The 22,748-nt window shown below is 48.9% G+C and overlaps 1 protein-coding gene across 10 annotated transcripts in view; it reads right to left on the bottom strand.

Moving 5' to 3' along the window:
- The window catches only part of Dnm2 (dynamin 2), an 84,139-nt gene extending 62,054 nt beyond the window's left edge, over window positions 1-22,085 (bottom strand). For 7 of the 10 annotated variants that reach the window (XM_040730123.1, XM_040730125.1, XM_040730117.1 and 4 more), the window contains exon 1: window positions 21,752-22,084. In XM_040730123.1, the coding sequence (XP_040586057.1) occupies window positions 21,752-21,912 (161 nt within the window). In that variant the 5' untranslated portion in view covers window positions 21,913-22,084. Of the gene's footprint in view, window positions 1-21,751 lie in introns of all 10 variants that reach the window. The other 3 variants (XM_040730124.1, XM_040730126.1, XM_040730120.1) reach the window with 1 other exon arrangement.
- Window positions 22,086-22,748: the final 663 nt, after the last annotated feature.

Below are 22,748 nucleotides of genomic sequence, written 5' to 3'. Positions count from 1 at the left end.
GTAAAATCTCTAGGGACTTAAAGGAATAAAGGATCTGAATTAGTGTTCAAAAATGTTCCCCAAAAGACAGCCCAGAGCCAACAACTCCATGGTGAGTTCTAAGAAACTCTGAAAAGGGAACAAATACCAATTCTTCAAAGACTCTTCCAAGGAAGGGAGGAGATACACTTCTGAGCTCACTCTGCAAGGCCAGCACTCTGCTGCTCAGGAAGTCCAACAGGGGCAGCACAAAGTTCCCTCTCCTAGGAGCTGGGAGAGTAAAAAGGAAAGTTCAGCACCGATGCTAGACAGGGAGGCCCTTGACACATTTCAGGCTACTGCTACTCTATGCCTTGTTGGGCCAGCAGGGCAGATGTCAGCTGAAGACACTGCACCCTGGACTGAAAGTTGGGCCCTGATGATTAGTGGCAGGTATTAGAAGACACTGAGAGCAGGGCATTGGTGGTGCACACCTTTAATCCCAGCACTCTAGAGGCAGAGGCAGGTGGATCTCTGTGAGTTCAAGGCCAACCTGATCCTCAAAGTCAGTTCCAGGACAGCCAGGGCTACACAGAGAAACCCTGTCTCAAATAAACAAACAAACAAAACAATCACAGTACAGTTTTGAGCTGGGGAGATGGTTCAATGGTTAAGAGCACTGGCTGCTCTTCCAGAGGACCCGGGTTCAGTTCCCAACACCCCATGGCAGCTCACAACTGTCTGTGACTCCAGTTCTCAGGGATCTGACACCTTCACAACCACATGCATGTAGGAAAAACACCAATGCACATAAAATAAATAAATCTTAAAAAATAAAAAGATGCTGAGGAAGTCAGTGGTCTTACCCAGTTGTGCCCACAAGCTACAATAACAACTTGTCTGGAAAGATATATCCACTGGTGTAGCAATGGTATCAGGGTTATTATTCATGCCAAAAGCTGGTAGGTCTAGGCTTTGGAAGAGAACCTACTACAGGTCTTTGTTGCTGTTTTCTTAACAGTCTCTATTTGTAGTCCTAGATATCCTGGAACTGGCACTGTAGAGCCTGGGTTGGCTACAAACTCAGAGGTCTCCTGCCTCTATCTCTCGAGTGCTGGGATTCATGTTGGGCAGAATCCACCACTGTTGTTTAACTGTCAAACTGGATTCTAAAATGCTTAAGTTTATGACTATCCACTAGTGCTGCTCTTGGCCTCCGCCATGGGGTGGGCAGCACTTCATGGAGAGAGGCACAGCTGGTCAAAGGGGAGAGCGGCTGAAGGGTGCTCAGGCCAGACCTAAACAGGGCAGCGGTACCAGTGTCAGTGCCTCCAAAGCTCAAGGACACCCAGAAGCAGGAACAGAAAGATGTTAAGAAGCTAGGAAGGCGCCGGGTGCTGGTGGCACACGCCTTTAATCCCAGCACTCGGGAGGCAGAGGCAGGCGGATCTCTGTAAGTTCGAGACCAGCCTGGACTACCAAGCGAGTTCCAGGACGGCCTCCAAAGCCACAGAGAAACCCTGTCTCGAAAAATCAAGAAAAAAAAAAAAAAAAAAAAAGAAGCGAGGAAGGCATACGCCTCTAATTCCAGCACTCAGTAGGCAAATGCAGGTAGATCTTTGTGAGTTTGATGCCTACGCAGGGAGTTCCAGAACAGCCAAGGGTACATAGAGACTGTGGTTCAAAACACAAAAATGAGCCTGGTGTGTTACTGCATGCCTTTAATCTCATCTACAGAGGGAGTTCCAGGACAGCCAGGATTACACAGAGAAATCCTGTCTTGAAAAACTAAAAAGTAAGTAAATATATAACAAATAAAATAAAGATTTTAAGAGCCAGATGAAGAGTGCTGAGTAGTGTCTTCTGGACATGATGGGGCTGTAGCTTCTGGCTCAGGATTCAACCTGCCAACATCACATTGTATATGGAGGAGGAGAGTCGTGAGGCTCCACCCCCACTGAGGTACTTTGTGCAGTGAAAGGGTTGGGAGGCAGTATCAGGAACAGTACATAACCCCCATACACACTCATGCCTTTGCACACAACCATAGCTAAACAAGACTAGTGGGTGGGACTTGATAAGTATCAGTGGGAGGAAGAGAGGGAAGGGGAAGCAAAACAGACTGTCTCAGGTTACACCTCCATTTATTTTTTCTTCCCTGAGACAGGGTCTCTCCACTTATCTCTGGTTGTCCTACAGCTCATTATGAAGCCCAGGCTGGCCTTGAACTCACAGACATCTGCCTGCCTCTGGAGTGCCGGTATTAAAGGCGTGCTCCACTGTGCCCAGCTCTTAGCGACTTTAACCTTTCCCATGCCATAACAAGACGCCATGAGAAAGGCACCTCATAAAAGCACATATGGGGCTAGAAAGATGACTCAGCAGTTAAGAGCACTGGCTGCTCTTCCAGAGGATTCTGGTTCAATTCCCAAAATCCACATGGCAGCTCCAACTGTCTGTATCTCTAGTTCTAGGGGATCTGACATCCTCACACATGCAGGCAAAACACCAATGCAAATAAAATACAAACAAATCATTTTTTTAAAGGAAGCATTTCATCTGGGGTTCACAGTACCAGGCGTACCAGAGTCTATGACCATCATGGTGGTAATGTGGCAGCCGGCAGGCAGCCAGCATGCTGGATCAGTACATCTGATGTAGTCTGCCAGCTTCCATCTGGCAGAGAGTGAGGCAGAGAGAACTAACTGGGAATGGTGTGGGCTTTTGAGACCTCAAAGTATTAGTATTGCAAGCAAGAAGACAGATCCACATAGTACAACAAAAGTTATATTTTATTATGCTCAGAGTCATCACTCAAAATTCACACTCTAAACTCCTAATCCTAGACTGTCTCCCCAACGTTGTTCACTTGAGAGCTGAAGGTGCAGACTCTAACAACTGCCTCTGATTTAAGGGTCAGGACCCGGGGGAGACTCTCCAGCCACAGTACAGATCAAGGTGACATCTCTCCAGATGTGCAAAGCAGAGTATTGTACCTGCTTACATACAGTCCAGTGGGTACCATGGGTTCTAGGCCTGTGTCTGGTTATCTAGAGTTGAGTGATGTCATTGGCTTCTGGTTATCAAGTGTAGCCTTAGGTCTAGTGGGGTTCCTAACTAAGCTATTTTTACAAGTCTAAGAGGCATTTTTTACTATGCTCATTACAGCCAGGGACCCACTTCTCACAACAAAGTCACACCTCCCGATCCTTCCCAAACAGTTCCACCAACCGGAGACCAAGTATTTAAAAATAGGAGCCTATGGAGGCCATTTCCCACTCAAACACCACAATAACCAAGCATTCAGTATATACCCAAAAGAGATTGCTAAAGAGTTGGGTTTTTTTAAGAAGCATCATAAGAAAATAAAGCTGAAGCTGGACACAGAAGTGCTACTGTATAATACCAGTGTTTGGGAGGCTGAGGCAGGGCAATCACAAATGTGTGGCCAACCTGGGCTACACAGCCAGAACCACCCTCAAAGACAAAACATGGAGCTGGGCGTTGGTGGCCCAAGGGAGTTCCAGGACAGCCTCCAAAGCCACAGAGAAACCCTGTCTCGAAAAAAAGCCAAAAAAAAAAAAAAAAAGACAAAACATGGGAGAGGCTCATGAGGCCCCTGTTCACAACCTAAGGAGCTACTGGCTGCTGGGGAACGAAGGGTCACTCTTCTTCAGATGTGGCTACTGTTAGCTGCCCATGCTCCAGTGGGCGGCCCTCACACCCATGTACCCGAGGGCAGTACTACTGGACTCAGCCAGCCACTGAACAAAGAAGATAACACGAAGTGTGGAGGGAAATACGTTATAGGGAAATTAGAGGAAGTAGGTGTGAATACTATCAAAGCATGTTATATGGCCTGGCACGGTATCACAAGCCTTTAATTCCAGCTCTAGGAATGAGGCAGCGGCAGGGGGAACCTGTGAGTTTGAGACCAGCCTGGTCTACAGAGCGAGTTCCAGGACCACACAGAGGAGCCACGTCTCAAACAACAACCACCAACCCCCCCCCCAAAAAAAACACCAGAAAGGAGGGCTGAGGATAGAGCTCAGTGTGAGTGCTTGCCTAACATGCATGAGGGTCAATCCCTAGTTCCTATGGATGGACAGACGGACCGACGGACGGGCAGGCAGATAGATGTCCTGAGACTGGGTACAGCATGGAGGGATGGTAGGAGAGAAGCATGCATACCACTCCTGGGAGCCAGACCAACACACCAGAGACACTCTACACCTTTATTTACTGCAGCAGTAAAATGGCTTGGTTTGGAGACGAGCCTACGAGCCCACGCACAGCGGATAGGGGAGGGCTGATGTGCTATGTATACACAGGAGTCGGCTGGAGCATACCAAGGTGGGGGTAACCCCATGATGGAAGGAAGGAGAAATTGTCTATGGCTCCTACTTGGAGATAAGGTTTCACACTACAGTCCAGGTTGAACTCTTGGCCATGCTCCTGCCTCAGTGGTCCCACCCCAGCACTGGGTTTTGTTTTCACAGCAGAACCATTCATTCTCTTGTAGGTGCACCGAGGATGGGAGAGTTGCTTTTAGCCTCTGCTTAACTGTCTTTCTGGAAAGTGGTGATCTTGTAACCACTGGTTTTAAGTCGATGCTGGGGGATTTTGTGGATCCACTCTGTGAAACCATTTCCATTATTTTCAGGACATTTTCATCTTCCCCAAGCTCCACATCCACCAAGCATTCCCCTTGACACCTCCATAAGCACTAGTCTACTTTGTCTCTGGGAACCAGCCTGCTCAGGACTGTTTTTCATGTGGCTTTTGTAGCTGGCTTCTCTAGTCTTTCTTTCTGTTGTTTTTACACTGTTTTATCACTGCACACATGCTGTGTTCTGGGAGTATATTTTCATAAATGTGTGCATTGGACATTGATTACATTGCCCACTCCTCCCTTCCCCGTCTTCTCCCATCAATCGTCCCTCCTTTATGTATTGCTGGGTATTTTCATGGCATATGACATGTTTGATTCTATGACTCTGTATAAACTCCAGGACCATGGCTGGTGCTGGTGGTGACCTAGAGTTCTTGCCTAGCACAGAGGAGCCCTGGGTTCTGTCCTCAGCATTCCATAAAGCAGATGTGGTTAGGACAACATGAGACCCTGTCTCAAAAAAAAACAAAAACAAAAACAAACAAACAAAAAACCCAACACTGCTGCCAACACTAACATCCCAGGGAAGGCCTTGTCCCCTGTGATCCTGAGCTAAAGTCCTCACCTCCTTTTACTGTGCATGGCTGCAGTGTTTCACTGTGACCCAGCTATACAAAGCACTAAGCATGTTGGTCTGGTCCAACTGGGTGGGGCCCAGGTCACAGTGTGGCAGAGAGTATGCCTGCCTCCTTTGCTGAGTGACTCTTGAACGGTGACTACAGCATAGGTGGACGAAAAGTGACGCAGGGAGACCAGGCACCTGCAAGACAAAGGCACACCCAGGAACAGGAACCTTGGGTCAAACAAACAGGCCAAACACAGGCTGATAACTGCTTCCAAAAGAAATTACAAGTTGACAGAATGGCAAGGTGGTGACACAGTAACAGAGTGTCCAGGGAATGCCCTGGGGGAGGAGACATTTGCATGGAAGCCTAAAGGAGGCAGGAAGTGAGCTGCAGAGCTACTTGAGGGGTCGAAAGTGGTCAGGCAAGGGTAAACGGCATGTGCAAAGACCCTGAGCTGAGGTCCAGGGGGCTGGCACAGAATGGGGGAGGCGGCTCAGCAGGCACAGGTGATTGATTGCTGCCAAGTCTGAAGCTCTGACGTCAGGACCTGGCACCTACACAGAGCAAGCAAAGAACTAACTCCTGCAAGGTGTCCTCTGAGCACCACTAGCACGCACGCACGCACGCATGCACACACACCCCCCCTCGAGTTTTTATGACTAGATGTGGTGGCTCATACCTTTAATCCTAACACTTGGAAGAGAGTGGCTCTCTGTGAGTAGTTTGAGGCCTGCCTGGTCTACAGTGTAAGCTTCAGGATAGTCAGAGCTACCCTGTCCCCCAACTATACCAAACAACAACAAATAGTTTTAAAACTAAATAGGGATTTGAAAGAAGAGCTAGAGCCCCAGCACCCAGCCAGAGGCTCACACACATGGAACTGTAGCTCCAGGAAGATTCAACACTGGGTTCTGTGGGCACTTGCACTCTATGGCATAAACACACATGAGTAATAAAAAAATAAATAAATAAGGCAGGCATAGTGTTGTAAACCTTTACTCTCAGCACCCAGCATTCTCTGTGAGCTCAAGGCCAACCTGGTCTACACAGTGAGTTCCAGGACAACCAGAGCTATACAGGAAGAGCCTATCTCAAAGCAAAATAAATGACCTTGAAAGAATTAACAACTATGGAAGATTCTGGGCAGAGGAGGAATATCCAATTAGCTCCTTCCATTTCTGCAAACTCAACCAACTACTTGAAAAAATACAACTACATCTGAGTGAACAAGTACTAATGTTTTCTGAGTGGCTATTTCCCATTCCCAGCATTCCTGATACCAGTGCTGGAGCACAGGTCTGCACTGCCACATGCCCCAGGGCTTGGGGCAGGCTCCTTCAGCAGGCAGTGAGGGGCCTGGACAGCAATCAAAACTAACAGAAGGCTGGGGAGCACAGACAGGAGAATCCCCAAAAGATCTGGGGCCACCTGGCCTGTCATACACAGCACTGAACAAGGGACAGAGTCTCAAATGAGGTAGAAGACCAGAACCAACACCTGAGACTCCTCTGACACCCACACTCACAAACATGTGCATACACAAACAGAATGAATAAAGTAGAGCCACGCCCTGCTGGAGCTGACTTGGTCAGGTACTTGCCTGACACACACATAGTCCTGACCTCTGTTCTTAGCACCACACAAACTAGATATGGGATGCCTGCTTGTAATCCTGGCACTTGGAGGTAGAGGCCGGAGGACCCTCAGGCACACAATGAGTCTGAGGGGGCAGTATACTGTTTCAACAAATCAAAACAAACACCAAATAATACATCTTTATAAACAGAGACAATATCTTCTTCCTTTCTTGTTTTTTTTGGAGGGATGGTGGTGGTGTGCGTGTGAGTGCGTGTGTGAGTGCGTGTGTGTGTGTGTGTGTGTGTGTGTGTGTGTGTGTGTGTGTGTGTGTGTGTGTGTGTGTTAGAGATGGACTTCTGCTTGACTAGAACTGCATCACTGAGCTTCAGCCTTACCGTTTAGTGTTTGGTAGAAACCCACAAAATAGCTGGGGGTGAATGCCCACAGCTTCAATCCCAGCACTCAGAAGCTGACGTTGAGGCCAGTCTCGATTACAAACTAGTTCCAGGACAACCAGGGTTGCTTAGGGAGAGCTTGACAAAAATAAATAAAGCCACTAGTGGCATGTGGATCTCTGTGAATTTGAAGATAGCCTGGTCTACAGAGTGAGTGTCAGACAGCCAAGGCTACACAGAGAAACCCTGTTATGAAAAACAAAATAAACAGTAAATAAATAAATCAATCCACAGCTGCCTGTGAAATGGACATTTAGAGCTGGGCATGGTGCTGCATGCTCTAATACCAAGCTTGAAGCAGAGGGGCTCAAGTTCCAGGCCAGTGTGAGCAACAAAGTAAGATTTCCAAAACAACAAACAGAAACAAATAAAATTAGTATTTAAAGAGCCAAGAGCATCCAAACAATTGAGAAAAAGAACAAAGAGTGCTTACAGTGCCTGATTTCAACACTGAGCAGACAGCAACAGTCACATAACAGATGTGGCTTGGGCAGATGTGGGAACCACTGGGCAGTGCTCCAGCAGCATCCATGGAAGACCGCGGCCATCTGACACAGGCCATCCAATGCAACAGAAAACTGAACCCAAAACAACCCTCAACTTACACTTTATAATCTATGCAAAAATGCAACAGACAGCTAGGAAATGTGCTTCAACAGAATAGCTCCTATCTAGAATACCAATGAGGGGCTGGAGGAGTGGCTCAGTATTGAACCTCTGCCTGCAGTAGTTTCCTCCACCCCCTGATCAGGGGCTGGAAAACTGACTCAGCAGGAGGACACTTGCCTGGAATCTATCAGTGAGAAACTAGGGGTATTTTTTAATGGTGCAACTCCTGTCTAGAATCCCCTGCAATGAGGTGCTAAGGGCCCAGCTCAGTGGTAGGGCCCCTGCCTAGAATCTCAATCTCTGTCTCTGTCTCTGTCTCTGTCTCTGTCTCTGTCTCTGTCTCTGTCTCTGTCTCTGTCTCTCTCTCTCTCTCTCTCTCTCTCTCTCACACACACACACACACACACACACACACACACACACACACCGGGGGCTGAGAGCCTGGTTGGGTGGCAGAGGCCTTATCTAGCTATAATGAGGACATGGGTTGCATCCCCAGCCTGAGTAAAATCTAAGGCAAAGCACTTACCCTGCAACCAAAGTCCAGATGCCTAGTCCTGACACAAACTCCACAGATGTGTTCCCTGCCTAAAACCCAGTGTTTGTGAATAAGAGTCAGGGGTTCGGGGCTGGAGAAATGGCTCAGAGGTTAAGAACATTGGCTGGCTGGGCGTTGGAGGCACACGCCTTTCATCCCAGCACTCGGGAGGCAGAGGCAGGCGGATCTCTGTGAGTTCGAGGCCAGCCTGGTCTACAGAGCAAGTGCCAGGACAGCCTCCAAAATAATACAAAGGCACAGAGAAACCCTGTCTCGAAACCCCCCCCCCAAAAAAAAAAAGAACGTTGGCTGTTCTTCCAGAGGACTGAGTTCAATTCCCAGCAACCACATGGTGGCTCACAACCATCTGTAATGAGATCTGGTGCCCTCTCCTGGCCTGCAGGGATACAGACAGACGCTGTATACATAATAAATAAATAAGTTTAAAAAAAAAAAAAAAGAGTCAGGAGATCCCCGGAACACAAATGCAGGCTAGTCAGATGAGCAGATTTAGACAAACCGTGTTTAAGTGAAAGACTCTTCCACAGTATTCATGAGAGACTTGACATCAATCTTTGGCCTCCACAGACAAGCACCCACACATACACATGCATCCTCACACATAAAATCTTTATGGTTTGAACATTTACAGAGGATAGATTGTGGAAAAGCAAAAACAGTGACTTTCAAGTAGGGAAATGACAGATGCCATGCTCAACAGGAAACCACAGCCATCTCCCTGGTAACATGTCTTGCTTGTTGACATCGTGAAGCCCTAGAGAATGGATAAAGGGGACCTAAGGAACTTTCTTACCCAAAATGAAGGAACTCACAGTCAACTGTGAGAAAACCTAGATAAGCCAAAATAAGTTACTGTTGTTCATGTTCTATCAAAATCCAAGGTCATGAGAAACTAGGAAAGACTGACAGCCTGGAGATCCAAGAAGTGAGGCAGCTAGATATGTGATCCTTTGTCAGAAGGAAGGGTGACAGGGTGATGGCAGCCATGTACAGGTGACTTCCATCAACAGTGATAGTAATGGTCTCAACGTGAGCAACCTGTTCTATATATTTTTAAGTTACCTTTTTGTTGTTGTTTTGTTTTAGACAGGGTTTCTCTGTGTAGACCTGGCTGTTCTAGAACTTGCTCTGTAGACCGGGTTGGGCTCAAACTCACAAAGATCTGCCTGACTCTGCATCCCAAATGCTGGGATTAAAGGCCCATTGACCAACTTTAAAATTACATTTTATTGACTTGTTTGGAGGCAGGATTGCCATGGCCCATGGAGTTAGAGGACAACTCAGAGTCTGCTCTCTTCTTCCACTATACAGGTCTCAGAGATCCAACTCAGGTCATCAGGCTTGGCAGGAAGCATCTTTACCCCACTGAGTCACCTGGCCAGCCTCTCTCTGACTTAACCTTGTAACCCTTCTGTAGCTGGCAGGGTGGCACAAGCCTTTACTCAGAGCACTTGGGAAGCAGGGGCCAGCAGATCTCTTGAGTTTAAAGCCAGCGTGGTCTACACACAGACAGGCTACACTGGGGAGGAACCCTGTTTCAAACAACCTCAATAAATATGTCTTCTGTACCCTTAAGGCCTAAGAGGTGACTGTGGTGGCACCCTCGAAGCAGTCCCCAGCACCATGAGAATATTTCAAGCTGGTATGACGGTCATGTCTATAATTCCAGCATGCAAGAGGAGCAGGAGTCCAGGCAACCCTGGGCTACAAAGAAAGATCCTGTCTCAACCAAACCAGACTTCGGGATGCATGAAGCCCTGGATTCCATCCCCAGCACCACATCAACCAGGAATTGTGGTCCATGTCTGTTATCCTAGCACTTAGAAAGTAGAGGCAGGAAGATGAGAAGTTTGAAGCTAGCCTGGATTATATGAAACTGTCACAATTTTTTATTCACCTAGGGACGACTGTGGTGGTACAAGCCTGCAATTCCCAGCACTTGAGGCTGAAGCAAGTTGTTGGAGTGGAGAAAAAGCAGCCAGGCCTGGTGACAAGTCTGCCGACCATCTCAGCACAGGGAGGTGAAGGCAAGAGCACAGAAGAGTAAACCCAGCTCAGCTACGTACTTAGCTTAGTTTGAGGCTAGCAATGGTGATGAGACCCTTTTCATGCCAGTGACAGACCCCTAGAAAACAACCTATTCCTAGGGGCTGGAGAGATGGCTCAGAGGTTAAGAACACTGACTGGTCAGCCAGAGGTCCTGAGTTCAATTCCCAGCAACCACATGGTGGCTCTCAGCCATCTGTCATGAGATCTGGTGCCCTCTTCTGACCTGCAGGCATACATGCAGGCAGAACACTGTATACATAATAGCAGAGTCACCTAGGCAGAGGATGCAGAAGCTAGGCTTCCGCTTGGTTGAGTGGGACATCAGCACTGCAAAATGATGACAATAGGGACCTAAACCACATGCCGACTGAGCTGAGTGGGGCTCCAGGCACACGTCACCGTCTCCTGATCTAGCTTTCTGCTTGGTTTCACCTGGCAGCCCCCGAGATCTTAGCAGCATGCATCCCTACTCAGCACAGAGGCGCACACCTGCAGTGCCAGCACTGATGCATGGAAGCAGAGGGATTAGGAATTCAAGGCCAGCCTTGCCACTAGCAGGTTGCCTGCTGTTAGGACTACCGGGGCAAGCATCCCAGGCCAGAAAGCTCCTATCCTCTAGAACAGCAATCCTCAACCTATGGGCTGTGATCTGGGGGTTGAATGACCCTTTCACAGGGATTGCATGCCAGATATTATGTATATCAGATATTTACAACAACAAAATTACAGTTATGAGGTAATGACAAAACATAATTTTATAGTTGGGGGTCACCACAACACAAGGAACTGTATTAAAAGGTTGCAGCAGGCCGGTGGTGGTGGCGCACGCCTTTAATCCCAGCACTTGGGAGGCAGAGGCAGGCGGATCTCTGTGAGTTCGAGGCCGGGCTGGACCGACAGCCTCCAAAACAATACAGAGAAACCCTCATAAAAACCAAAAAAAAAGAAAGAAAAAAAAGGTTGCAGCAGTCAGTAGGAAGGTTGAGAATCACTACTCTAGAATGACCTCATCTATTAGTACAGAAGACAGAAGTCCCACAGCCAGGACAGACAGTTGTGTACTGAGGCCACCTCTGGGGCTTTCGGTGGGGCTGGCCTGGCTGTGCCAGGGTGTATCACCCAGCAAGCAGTGTCACACCAGCTAGGACAATGCCTGCCTGCTCTACAGCCCTGGGATAGTCTCTGGGTGCCTCCTCCTTCACCAGGGAGAGGGGATGCTACTAGCTAGCCTGATGGCCCTGCTTCCACACCTGTGGACCACAGTCAGCCTTCACCTCAACATTTCCACAGGGGAAGACAGCAGAAAGCCCAGGTGAGTGGCACTGCCTGTAATTCCAGTGCTCAAGAGGCTGAGGCAAGAGGACTGCAGGTCTGAAACCAGTCTGAGCTGCATAGCAAAACTCTGTATCGATAAAACAATGACAGAGACTGGGAGATGTCCCTGTGGATAAAGCACTTCCTCTGCAAACATGGGGTCAATTTCCAAAACCAAGAGGAAACCCTGGGCATGGTGATATATTCCTATAATCCTAATTCTGGAGGAAGAGGAGGAGGAGGAGGAGGAGGAAGAAGGGCCAAGACAATGAGACCAGGTTCAGTTTGAGACTGTGTCTCAAAAAATAATAATTAAGTGTCTGGAGAGATGGCTCAGGGTCTAAGAACACAGACTACTCTTCAAGAGGACCAGGGCTCAATTCCCAGTAACCTCATGGTGGATCACAACCATTGTACGTCCAATTCCAGGGAATTCAAAGGCCTCTTCTGGTCTCCTTGGGTACCAGGCATGCACATGAAACATAGATAAAAAACCCATACACGCTGGGAGGTGGTGGCGCACACCTTTAATCCCAGCACTCAGGAGGCAGAGGCAGAGGATCTCTGTGAGTTTGAGGCCAGCCTGGTCTACAAGAGCTAGTTCCAGGACAGCCTCCAAAGTCACAAAGAAATCCTGTCTCAAAAAAAAAAAAAACATATAAAATAAATAAATAAATATATAAAAAAATAAGTTAGGCAAGGTGGTGCACACCTTTAATCTCAGCACTAAAGAGACAGGGGCAGGTGGGTCTCTGAGTTTGAGGTCAACCTGGCCTAGAGAGTGAGTTCCAGGACAGCCAGGGCTGTTACACACAGAAACTCTGCCTCAAAAATAAATAAACAAATGAATAAATATTTTTAATAACTTATTTAACTTTATTTTATTTGCATTAATATGAAGGTGTTAGATTCCCCTGAAACAAGAATTACAGACAGCTATGAGCTGCCATGTGGGTGCTGGGAATTGAACCCGGGTCCTCTGGAAGAGCAGCCAGTGCTCTTAACCACTGAGCCATCTCTCCAGGCCCTAATATTTTTAAAATAGCTGGGCGGTGGTGGCGCACGCCTTTAATCTCAGCACTCGGGAGGCAGAGGCAGGCGGATCTCTGTGAGTTCGAGGCCGGGCTGGACCGACAGCCTCCAAAACAATACAGAGAAACCCTGTCTCATAAAACCAAATATATATATATATATATATATATATATATTTAAATAATATTTATTTATTACATATACAGTGTTCTGTCTACATGCCAGAAGCGGACACCAGATTGAATTGTAGATGGTTGTGAGCCACCATGTGGTTGCTGGGAATTGAACTCAGGACCCCTGGAAGAGCAGTCAGTGCTCTTAACCTCTGAGCCATATCTCCAGCCCTTAAAATAATATTTTAAAATGTGAAAATAATCACTGGCCCTGACCACTCCCCTCCACACAGGTGCATACAAACGCACACACAAATAACAACATAACAATGATAACACCAGGACTGGGGATAGGCTGGCCACAAGCCGGCAGCGTACCTGCCTAGCACACATCAAGCCCTGAGTCCCAGCTCCAGCTCCACACAGACAAGGGAGTGGGCACCTGTAATCTTAGCACTCGGAGGTGGAGGCATGAAATGCAGAGTTCAGGGTTACTCTCTTACATGTGGCACACATGAGACAGTCTTGAAAGAGGGGCCCACGGGTGAGCGTGAGGTGGCGGTTCCCTCAGCTGGAGTGGAAGGCGAGGGAGCAGGGGAGAGAAGGCACAAGCAGGGGTAGAGGCGCCAAGGTCTACAGGCCCGTACAACCACGGGTGAGAGCCGAGAGCCTGCACCAGCCACCTACCCTTCCTTCCACACTCTGCAAGGGCCCCTACCAGGAAGCACATTTGAAACCCTGGAGCAAAGGCAAAAAGAGCTTTGATGTCTGTCACCAAGGGGCCGACACATAGGCCACAGAGCAATGTACAGCAAATAAGGCTCAAAAAAGAATGGGTTGGACAAGCAGCAGCATGGACACAAAGCACCAGGTCAGCAAGTCACTCCTCTGCTTTACCTCAGCAAGAAGACAGCTGCCTCCTCCAAGATGCTCTGACCAGCACTCCTGCATCCTACAAGTAGGTACCTGAAGACCCTTTGTCACCCTGACCTACCCAATGAATGCATTGGCCTTATCTGTAAACACCCAGTCTCCATAGACAGAACTCAGGACCTGGTCCATAGCAACTTAGCCAAAGACTTTATTCCAGGCTCACGAGGAAGGCTAGAATAAGTCCCTCTCATTTGGGGGAGGGGTCTACAGGCAGACAAGCAAGCCTCAGGGTAAGACCCATGAGAGAAGGCCAAGAGGTTGGTCTCCTAATGCCCACTTCAAGCACAGCATTCGTGACAGTTCTTTGCCAAAGAATCCTTCCTGGCTAGTGGAGCACACACGGGGCTCCCGGTGAGTGAGGCACATGGTATCAAGGCTGTGGGTAACAGTCCACTGAGGGCACTACTGTCTCTCAGTGGCACAGTCACCTCAGCTCCCCAGAGTTGCCCAGTCCACCCCCACTCTGTAACAAGCTAGGGTGGTCAGGATGTTCCAAGCTACAGTTACATGAGTGAGCTATCACAGTCTGGGACACTAGCTAAGCCACAGAAGCAGAGTGATCGGAGCCCCAGAAAACACAGGGTGGAGATAAGGGAGCAGCCTAGGAGCAACGTGCACACTCCACTATCAAAGAGGGGCCTGAGGACAGACAGACTCCAGACAGACACTGGAGGCCCACATGAAGCTGGAAGAAGGGCAGGGTCTGTCACTGGTCACCACTCTACTCAGGTAATTAAAAGTGGACAGGATGTCCTGAGTCCCATGTGCCCCAGGCTATGCAAATCTGCATTAGGCCATCAGCTAACCAGGTCTGTGTATGCTGGGGGACTCTGTACCTGCTATCTCCTCCCACCAATCTCCAGTTCAACTGAGGGGCATCCATGTGACAGTGGACACCCAAACCAGTTTCTCATTTCTGACTCCATGTTATCTACTGCCACACTTTTCATCCTTCCAGAATGTTCTCTACTTACTTACTTGCTCACCCATCTTCTATTTAGCTAGGTACAGGTCCCTGTCAAGCCTCCAACACCTGGTCCAACTTAAGGCCTGACAGACACACACCTGACAACCTTACAGGAGTATGACCTTCATGATGAACTCATTCTCTCTCTCTGGCTTCAGTTTCCCCATCTGAAAATCAGGGCAGTAAAAATGCAGCAACTGTCTTCCAAGAGCTGAGGAAACCATGTAATCCTATTTTACATCAGAGTAAGACTTCACCCAGGGTTGGGGTGGGGCTCAGTTGGAGGAGTGATTCAGTTGATGTGCACGCAGCAAGCCCTGGATTCCATTCCAGCAATGAATAACCAGAGCGGTAGCATACATCTGAAATTCCAGCACACACGGATACAGAAGATTAGGAGTTCAAGGTCATCCTCAGCTACTTAAGAAATCCCAGGCCTGTCTGGGCTACGAGACCCTTTCTCCAAAAAAAAAAAAAAAAAAAAAAAAAACAAGAGAAGGTTCAAGGAAATGACTGTGAAGAAATAAGTCACAAGCACATACTGCTCTTGCACAGGACCAGGGTTCAATTCCCAGTACCACACAACAGTTCACAACTGTCTGCAACCCCAGTTCCAGAGGGTCCAGCGCCCCCTGGCCTTCAAGGCACTCACAAAAGCATACACATACACACATTAAAAAAAAATAACAAGCCGGGCGGTGGTGGTGCACGCCTTTAATCCCAGCACTCGGGAGACAGAGGCAGGCGGATCTCTGTGAGTTCGAGGCCGGGCTGGACCGACAGCCTCCAAAACAATACAGAGAAACCCTGTCTCGTAAAACCAATAAATAAATAAATAAATAAATAAATAAATAAATAAATAAATAAATAAAATAACAAAGTAGGTCTTAAAATGAAGAGAAACTTGATGAAACCAAAGTGTTGGCCTGGTCTCTGGCTGAAGCTGAGGGTGACCTCACAGGAACCCCACATATACCTGGAAGCAGTAGTTCCCTGGCTCAGGAGGCATGACAATGTCCTCCATTTGCTCAGTCTGCAGAGAAGGCTTGATAAGTAGCTCATTACTGACTATATTTTCTCCAAAAGCGTTGACACTTTAATAAGGGTCTAATTACAGCCAGCACTTGGCCCCTCCCCTGTAAATTAGGGTTCAGCAGATGGATGTCCAAGTTTCTCCCAGCAACCAAGGAGCCTGTCATTTCAGTATTTGTATTCAAACCTGGCGCAGCCTAGACCAGCTGCAGCTCTGAGCAACTACAAGTGCGAGGAGAGGCATGAGGTTCTCTTTGGTGACTAGCCCTTACTCAACTCTGGAAAAGGCTCAACTCCGTTCAGTTTGGTGTTACACGCCTGCCATGACGGCGTGGGGAGGGGACAGACACGGACAAATGACACACAACACAGACCAGGGATGGGACACGGACAGCACGGGACACACAGGACACAGCGACACATCAAAGACACTGTATTAAAAACAGAAGAAAAACCACTTGTGAGATGGCTCAGTGGATAAAGGCTCCTGATGACCTGAGGTGGATCCATGGAACCCACACCAACAGGAAGGAGAAAAGCAGTACTCAAGCTCTCCTCTGATCCCCACAAGCACACAGACACACCCAACACCAAGCATAGGAACCATACACATGTTAACTGTGCACACAGCCGCCAGTGCCTCCGGATGCCAAGTGAACAGAATAGAGAGAAAACTGCCAATCAGGAGAGCAGAGCACCTCAGCCCACCCAAGCATCCAGTGAGATAGGGACAGTGCCTCCAGGCCACTTTCCCTCCCCGCCCGAAACAGCCCCACCCCCACAGGAAAGAAGTGGCCTGTGCCAAGCTGCACAGCAATTCTTTTTAAGCTCATCTCACAGTCCCAGCCTCCCGGAACTCTGGGGTGAGCTTTCAGCTTAGAGCCTTCACACTGGCTATTCCCATGTCCTGAGATGCTTTTTCCAGTCTTCAGGACACCCTTCCCAACGTCTCCCAGTCTCTTCACCAAAGTCAGGTGTCACCTGACTCCCTGTGACAGCAATCCTAGCTCACAGCTCTGGTCACTCCACTCCATTCCCCAGCCCTGCTACCACATGCACCAGTGCTTTTATCTGTCTCTGCTGGGGGTTACCTGGCTCAAGGCCACATCCCTGGGCACATGGGAAACTGTGCTCAGCACTGGAAAACACTGTCCTGTGAACACTCACGGCCTAAGAAAGAGTTGTAGCCATCACTCCCCCACCCCAACTACCCTCCCCTGCCCTCAAGTTCTGTTTACTGAGGCAGGGTTTGCGTACAGAGCCCAGGCAATCTTCCTGCCCCAGCCGCCTGAGTGGGGCAGGAAGATTTTTTCAGCGAGACAGGGTCTCACATAGCCCACGCTAGCAGGACTAGCTATGCTGCTGAGCATACCCTGAACTCCTGATCCTTCTGCCTCCACTTGGATTTACAAAATCCAGCACTTCATTCAAGCTAAGCACTCACCCACTGAGCTACAGCCCTGGAACTCCCTTTTTTTGTTTGTTTTTGGGTTTTGTTGTTGTTCTCTGTAGCTTTGGAGGCTGTCCTGGAACTCATTCTGTAGACTAGGCTGGTCTCGAACTCAGAGATCACCACCACCGCCAGCTGAACTCCCTTTTTGTTTTCCTTTAAAAATAAAACAAAACAGCCAGGCAATGGTGGCACACACCTTTAATACCAGCACTGGGAGGCAGAGGCAGGTGGATCTCTGTGAGTTTGAGGCCAGCCTGGTCTAAAGAGTGCCAGGACAGGCTCCAAAGCTACACAGAGAAACCCTGTCTCAAAAAACCAAAACAACAACAAAAAAACCCTCCACTTTTTAAAACACCCCATTTATGTCTCATCTTTGGGCTAGTGTCTATGTATGTGATGCACCACACAGGCCCTGCTTTTCTGCTTCCACCCCGGCCATCAGACTTGGTGGCAGGCCCTTTACTCACTGAGCCATCCTGCCAGCCTGATCATAGGTCTTATGGAGGTAGGATGCAGCCCTTGCCAAAGGCATCAGTGACAGGTACAAGGTGTGCCTCTAGTGCAATGACATGCACTAGGTAACCACATTAGGTAGCAGGTGAAACACTCAGATGGAATGTTAGCCCCATTTCCTATAGAGGTGACAGATTCTGAAAGGCAAAACACTCACAGGAAGGAGCTCAGCCTCAGCTTCCCAGGCTGGAGCCCCAACTTCCTGAGCTCCTGTCCAAATGAGGAAAAAAAAGAAAAAAAATCCAGCTAGCTTCTCTTTGCCACCCCTAAGGCTAAATAGCAAAGGTTAGGTAGTGACCAAGCCCTCCTGAGAGCCACAAAACTATGGACTGATGCACATAGCTGGCTAGTCAAAGGCTTCAAATGCAAACGCTTCCAAAAGGATAGGAGCAGCCCTGGGCAGACGACCCAGTGAGTTACCCACTAACTCAGCTCACCCCAGGGTAAGGGTCTTGATCTTACTTATTTTTAACTTCTGGAGCCTTAGCACCTGACAGCAGGCACTGCCCTGCACTGCCCAAACTACATATAGTTTGGGATGACTGCTTCACCTACATGCACAAGCTCTGGGTTCTGTCCCCAGCACTACATAAACCCAAGCACGGTCGTGCAAAACTGCAATGCCAGGACTCAGGAGGTGGAGGCAGGTGATCACGGTTAGGTTGATACAGTCATTTCAAAGCCAGAGTCCTTGTTTGCTTGTTTGTTTGTTTGCTTTTAAAAAGATTCTATGGTGCTGGGGAGCTGGTTTACTGCCCAAGCATGAAGACCTGAGTTCAACCTTTGGGACCCATGTAAAAAGCCAGGCATTACAATGCACACTTGTCATTCCAGCACTGTGGAGGCCCAGACAGGTGAATCCCTGGGGCTTGCTGGCCAGTCAGCCTAGATTAATTACAAGCCCCAGGTTCTGTGAGAGACCATGCAGCAAAAACACCAAGTAGATGGCTCCTAAGGAACCACACCTGAGGCTATACTCTGACCTCCACACAATCACACTCAGATGTGTGCAAAGACACATGCAGAGGAACCTGGGGCCCAGAAAGGCCAATTCACTTGACTAAAGACACAAAGTCAATCATGGCAGACCTGTGCTGGGGGCCTCAGACCTCCACACCATTATCATTACTCTTTAGAACCTTCTGGGTAGTTTCTGGCTCTGGAGGAATCTGAACGTCCTGTGAAACTTGTTAATGTACATTTCAAGTCCTTGGCCCCCAGGACCAGCAATCTACACATAAACCCTGCAGAGGCTGGGCCACCTGTGTCATCCACACGTATACCACACTCTTCAAAATCCAAAGGCAACACAGACAGGAAGCAGCCCCAGCTGTCCCCAGGTATTGGGTTGGTCGAAGCCCTTGGCACACTCTCTTCTTTGCTCCTGGGTGCTAGCCAGATGCCTGCTGGACATTCAAGAACAGCAGAGGAAGGAAACAGACTCTCATTTCTGAGTCTGTTTAGTCAAATTCACAGCAGGAGATAGAGAATAGGATTGAGTGGGACCCACCCAAAGACCCCTCTTAGCAGGGCCTGTTAGCCCAGGGGCCTTAAGACATTCTAGAACAAAAGAATGTAATGCCAGGCATGGCAGTACATGCCTGTGACCCTAGCACTTGGAAAGTGGAAGCATGAAAAGACTACTACACTTCTGGGAGCCAACTTGTGTCACATGCTATTCCAGGTCAGCCTGGACCATAGTATGAGACTATCTCAAAAAAAAAAAAAAATAGAGGAATGATAGTGCACACCTTTAATCCCAGCACCCAGGAGGCAGAAGCAGGTAGATCCCTGTGAGTTCAAGACCAGCCTGGTCTAGAGAGTGAGACTGTACCTAAAAAAATTAATTAAAAATATGTATTAAGTACATATACATAAAAAACACTCAGTACCTAAAAGCCACGGTCTTACAAAGGTCTCTTTGAAAATGAAACAATCAACGAGAACATAAATGGCAATAATATTTATTATCAGTTTGGTGCTAAGGACTAACCCACAGGGTCTTATTCATGCTAAGCAACTGCTCTATGCCTGAGTTATAACCACAAGCCTCTCCCAGCTTTTTGTTTTGTTTTGTTTTTTTGAGATAAGGTCTAACAATACAACCCTGGGTGACCGTAAACTCAAACCTCGTCCTACCTGAGACTCCTGAGTACCTAAGACCACAGATACATCTAATTTAGCCTAAATCGGAACTTCCAACATCCCAGCGCATCCACCAATCAACCTTTATGAGTTTTGTCGCTGTTGTTTTTTGAGACTGGGTCTCATTATATAGCCCTGTCTGCCCTAGCCTCAAATTCAAACATGCTCCTCCTTCCACAAAGGATTGTCAACAACAATAACATGCAATAGGGGGAAGGAGAAAAGGGTGTGTGTGTGTGTGTGTGTGTGTGTGTGTGTGTGTGTGTGTGTGTGTGTGTGTGTGTGTAACCCAATGCTAGGGTGAGGCAGAGAGAGGTAGATCACTGGAGCTCACTGACCAGGCAGTCTAGTGAGCTTCAGACTCAGAGAGACCACATCTCAAAATTTCAGATGGAGCCGGGAGTGGTTGCACATTTAATCCCAGCACTCAGGAGGCAGAGGCAGGCAGATCTCTGTGAGTTCAAGGCCTTTTGTCTACAGATCGAGTGCCAGGATAGGCTCCAAAGCCACACAATCAGATGGCATTCAGATGGAGGGACAATGAATGATATGGCTCCATGGGAAAGGGGGCTTGCTTGCTATGGAAGTCTGATGACCTGAGTTTGATCCCCATGACCCACATAAATAAGGAGGGACTTCACAAAAATGATGTTCTTTGACCTCCACAAGGGCACTGTGGCACCACACACTTGGACAAACGGACACTCACAGTCACAATAATGTCCACAGCAAAGCAAAGATTATTACTAGGCATACAGCACAGCATCATACATGGAACACTTCCTGGAATGGAGAAGTGGTGCTCTGTGAGAAGCAGGGGGGAGGGGATAGGAGTAAATCAACATCCCTCCTTCACTCACTTCCTGGATCACAGAAACAGCTGCAAGTGGAATTTGCCCACTGGACAGATGGAACAAGCTGAGGCTCCCAGAGCTGTCTGGAGAGCTCTCCAACCGTGGAAGCTTTAGCTTAGGGGCCAGCCAGTAGGTTCTAGGATCCTGGGCCAGGAAAGAATCCTAAAGAATGTTTCTTCCCAAGCACTACCACCTTCTGTCACTCAGAGAAGATAGGACAGGCAGAGCTGCCTGGGCGGTGATGAACAGCAGGGCAGACTAATAGAATGGATTCACTTGGAAGGCAGGAGCCAATGGCCCAAGAGAACCAAACAACAGAGGCCCTTAAAGTTCAGCCATTCAGATGGCAGAGGCCAACTCCAGTAAGCAAGGGGCACAGATGGGCATTTGCACACCAGAGGTCACCCTAAACAGCTAGCCAGACAACGGTGAACTTCAGGGTAGGTCTGGACAGATGGGACAACCAAATGGTGCCGGTAGGAAGCCTGTCTAGGAACCAGACGGTAGAGAAAGCTCCAGATAAATAACCAGCCCGACAGACCCAGGGGTCATCCCCCATGGGGTGGCTGGGTGGTAAGTGTAGCTTCAGCAGCAAGCACACTAAGATTTACAGGTAGCAGAAAAGAGGAGCGGATCTATGCCGGTTCACAGGCATAGCGATGTCAGAGTTCACCAGTGATAGCTGGGACCAAGTGCACCAAGAAGGGTCTGCATTGCCCATCTTGCCCTAACCTCACCCACTATCACCGAACAGTTCCGGACCCAGGTCTGCATCTCCAGCCCCTGAAGAAAGTCATGGACGTTCTTGCCCCAGACCTTCCCCACTGCCACCGGTCCTGCGACGTCCGCGAGCCGCAGTTCCGCCATTCCCCGCCCGCCCTCCGCGCCCTAGGCCGCCGCCCGCCCTCCCCGCGGGAGCCTGGGAACCGCCGCCGGCGCGCTCGCTCACCGGCCCACGAAGTTCTCGAGCACCGAACTCTTGCCGGCGCTCTGGCCGCCCACCACGGCGATCTGCGGCAGGTCCAGGTGGCAGCTCTGGCCGATGGAGCTGAAGGCGTCCTGCAGCTTGTTAACCAGCGGGATGAGCTCTTCCATCCCGCGGTTGCCCATGGTGCCCGCCTCCGCCCAGCGGCTCCCCCGGCCCGGCTACGACACGCGGCTCCGAGGTGTCTATGGCCGTTGCTTCCTCCCGCTTCGCTCCACCAGCCCGTCCGGGCTCCACTTAGCCGCGACGCCCGCTCCCGGCTCGGCCTCACAGTCGCCGCCTCATCCGGTTCTCAGGCGACACCCGACCCGAGCGACCTCCCCCGCCCGGCCTCCGGGGAGGAGACGAAAACCCTAGCACTATTTCCAATTGGTCCATAATGCTGCCACTCAAGAATGGGAGCCAGTAAAAAAGGCACGAGGAAGGGCTAGTCTCATAACTTCATTGGGTAAAAGAACTGTCACTAATATGAGAAAGCCAATAGAGGTGGAAACCGGGGTGTCACACCCGGAAGGCGGGGTCTCGGAAACAGATAGGGAGGCCTCTGCTCACTAGGTCCATCTGGGTTGTCTTATTGGTCTCTGGAAACGTCAGCCTGCCAATGGTGTAAGAATCGATCTTTAAACATTGGTTTGTCACTTGACACTAGTTAGTTCCGTAAAATTTTCTCATTGGTTGCTATAAATATCACTTCGTCCCTCCAATAAGAGAAAGGAGAGAACCACAACCTTTTTTTTTTTTTTTTTTTTTTTTTTTTGCTGTTTCTGAACCGTAAATTGACCGCAAACTCGAGGTGATCCTCCTGCCTCAGTCTCGCTCCTGCTAGAATTACAGGCTACTAGGGTCTCAGTCCTGATTCTGATGGATAGCTGTGCCTCTCAGTCATAGAAATTCTTCCCAGCTTTTCCTGGCTTCTGTTGTCATTTTGTGATAGTCTTGGAGAAGCACCACAACTCGTGGT

The sequence above is a fragment of the Mesocricetus auratus genome, unplaced genomic scaffold (genome assembly GCF_017639785.1).
Source record: "Mesocricetus auratus isolate SY011 unplaced genomic scaffold, BCM_Maur_2.0 Super-Scaffold_100022, whole genome shotgun sequence".
In the NCBI taxonomy this organism is placed as follows: domain Eukaryota; kingdom Metazoa; phylum Chordata; class Mammalia; order Rodentia; family Cricetidae; genus Mesocricetus; species Mesocricetus auratus.
Note: the sequence above shows the minus strand (reverse complement) of the source record. Positions and strands in the feature narration are given on the sequence as shown.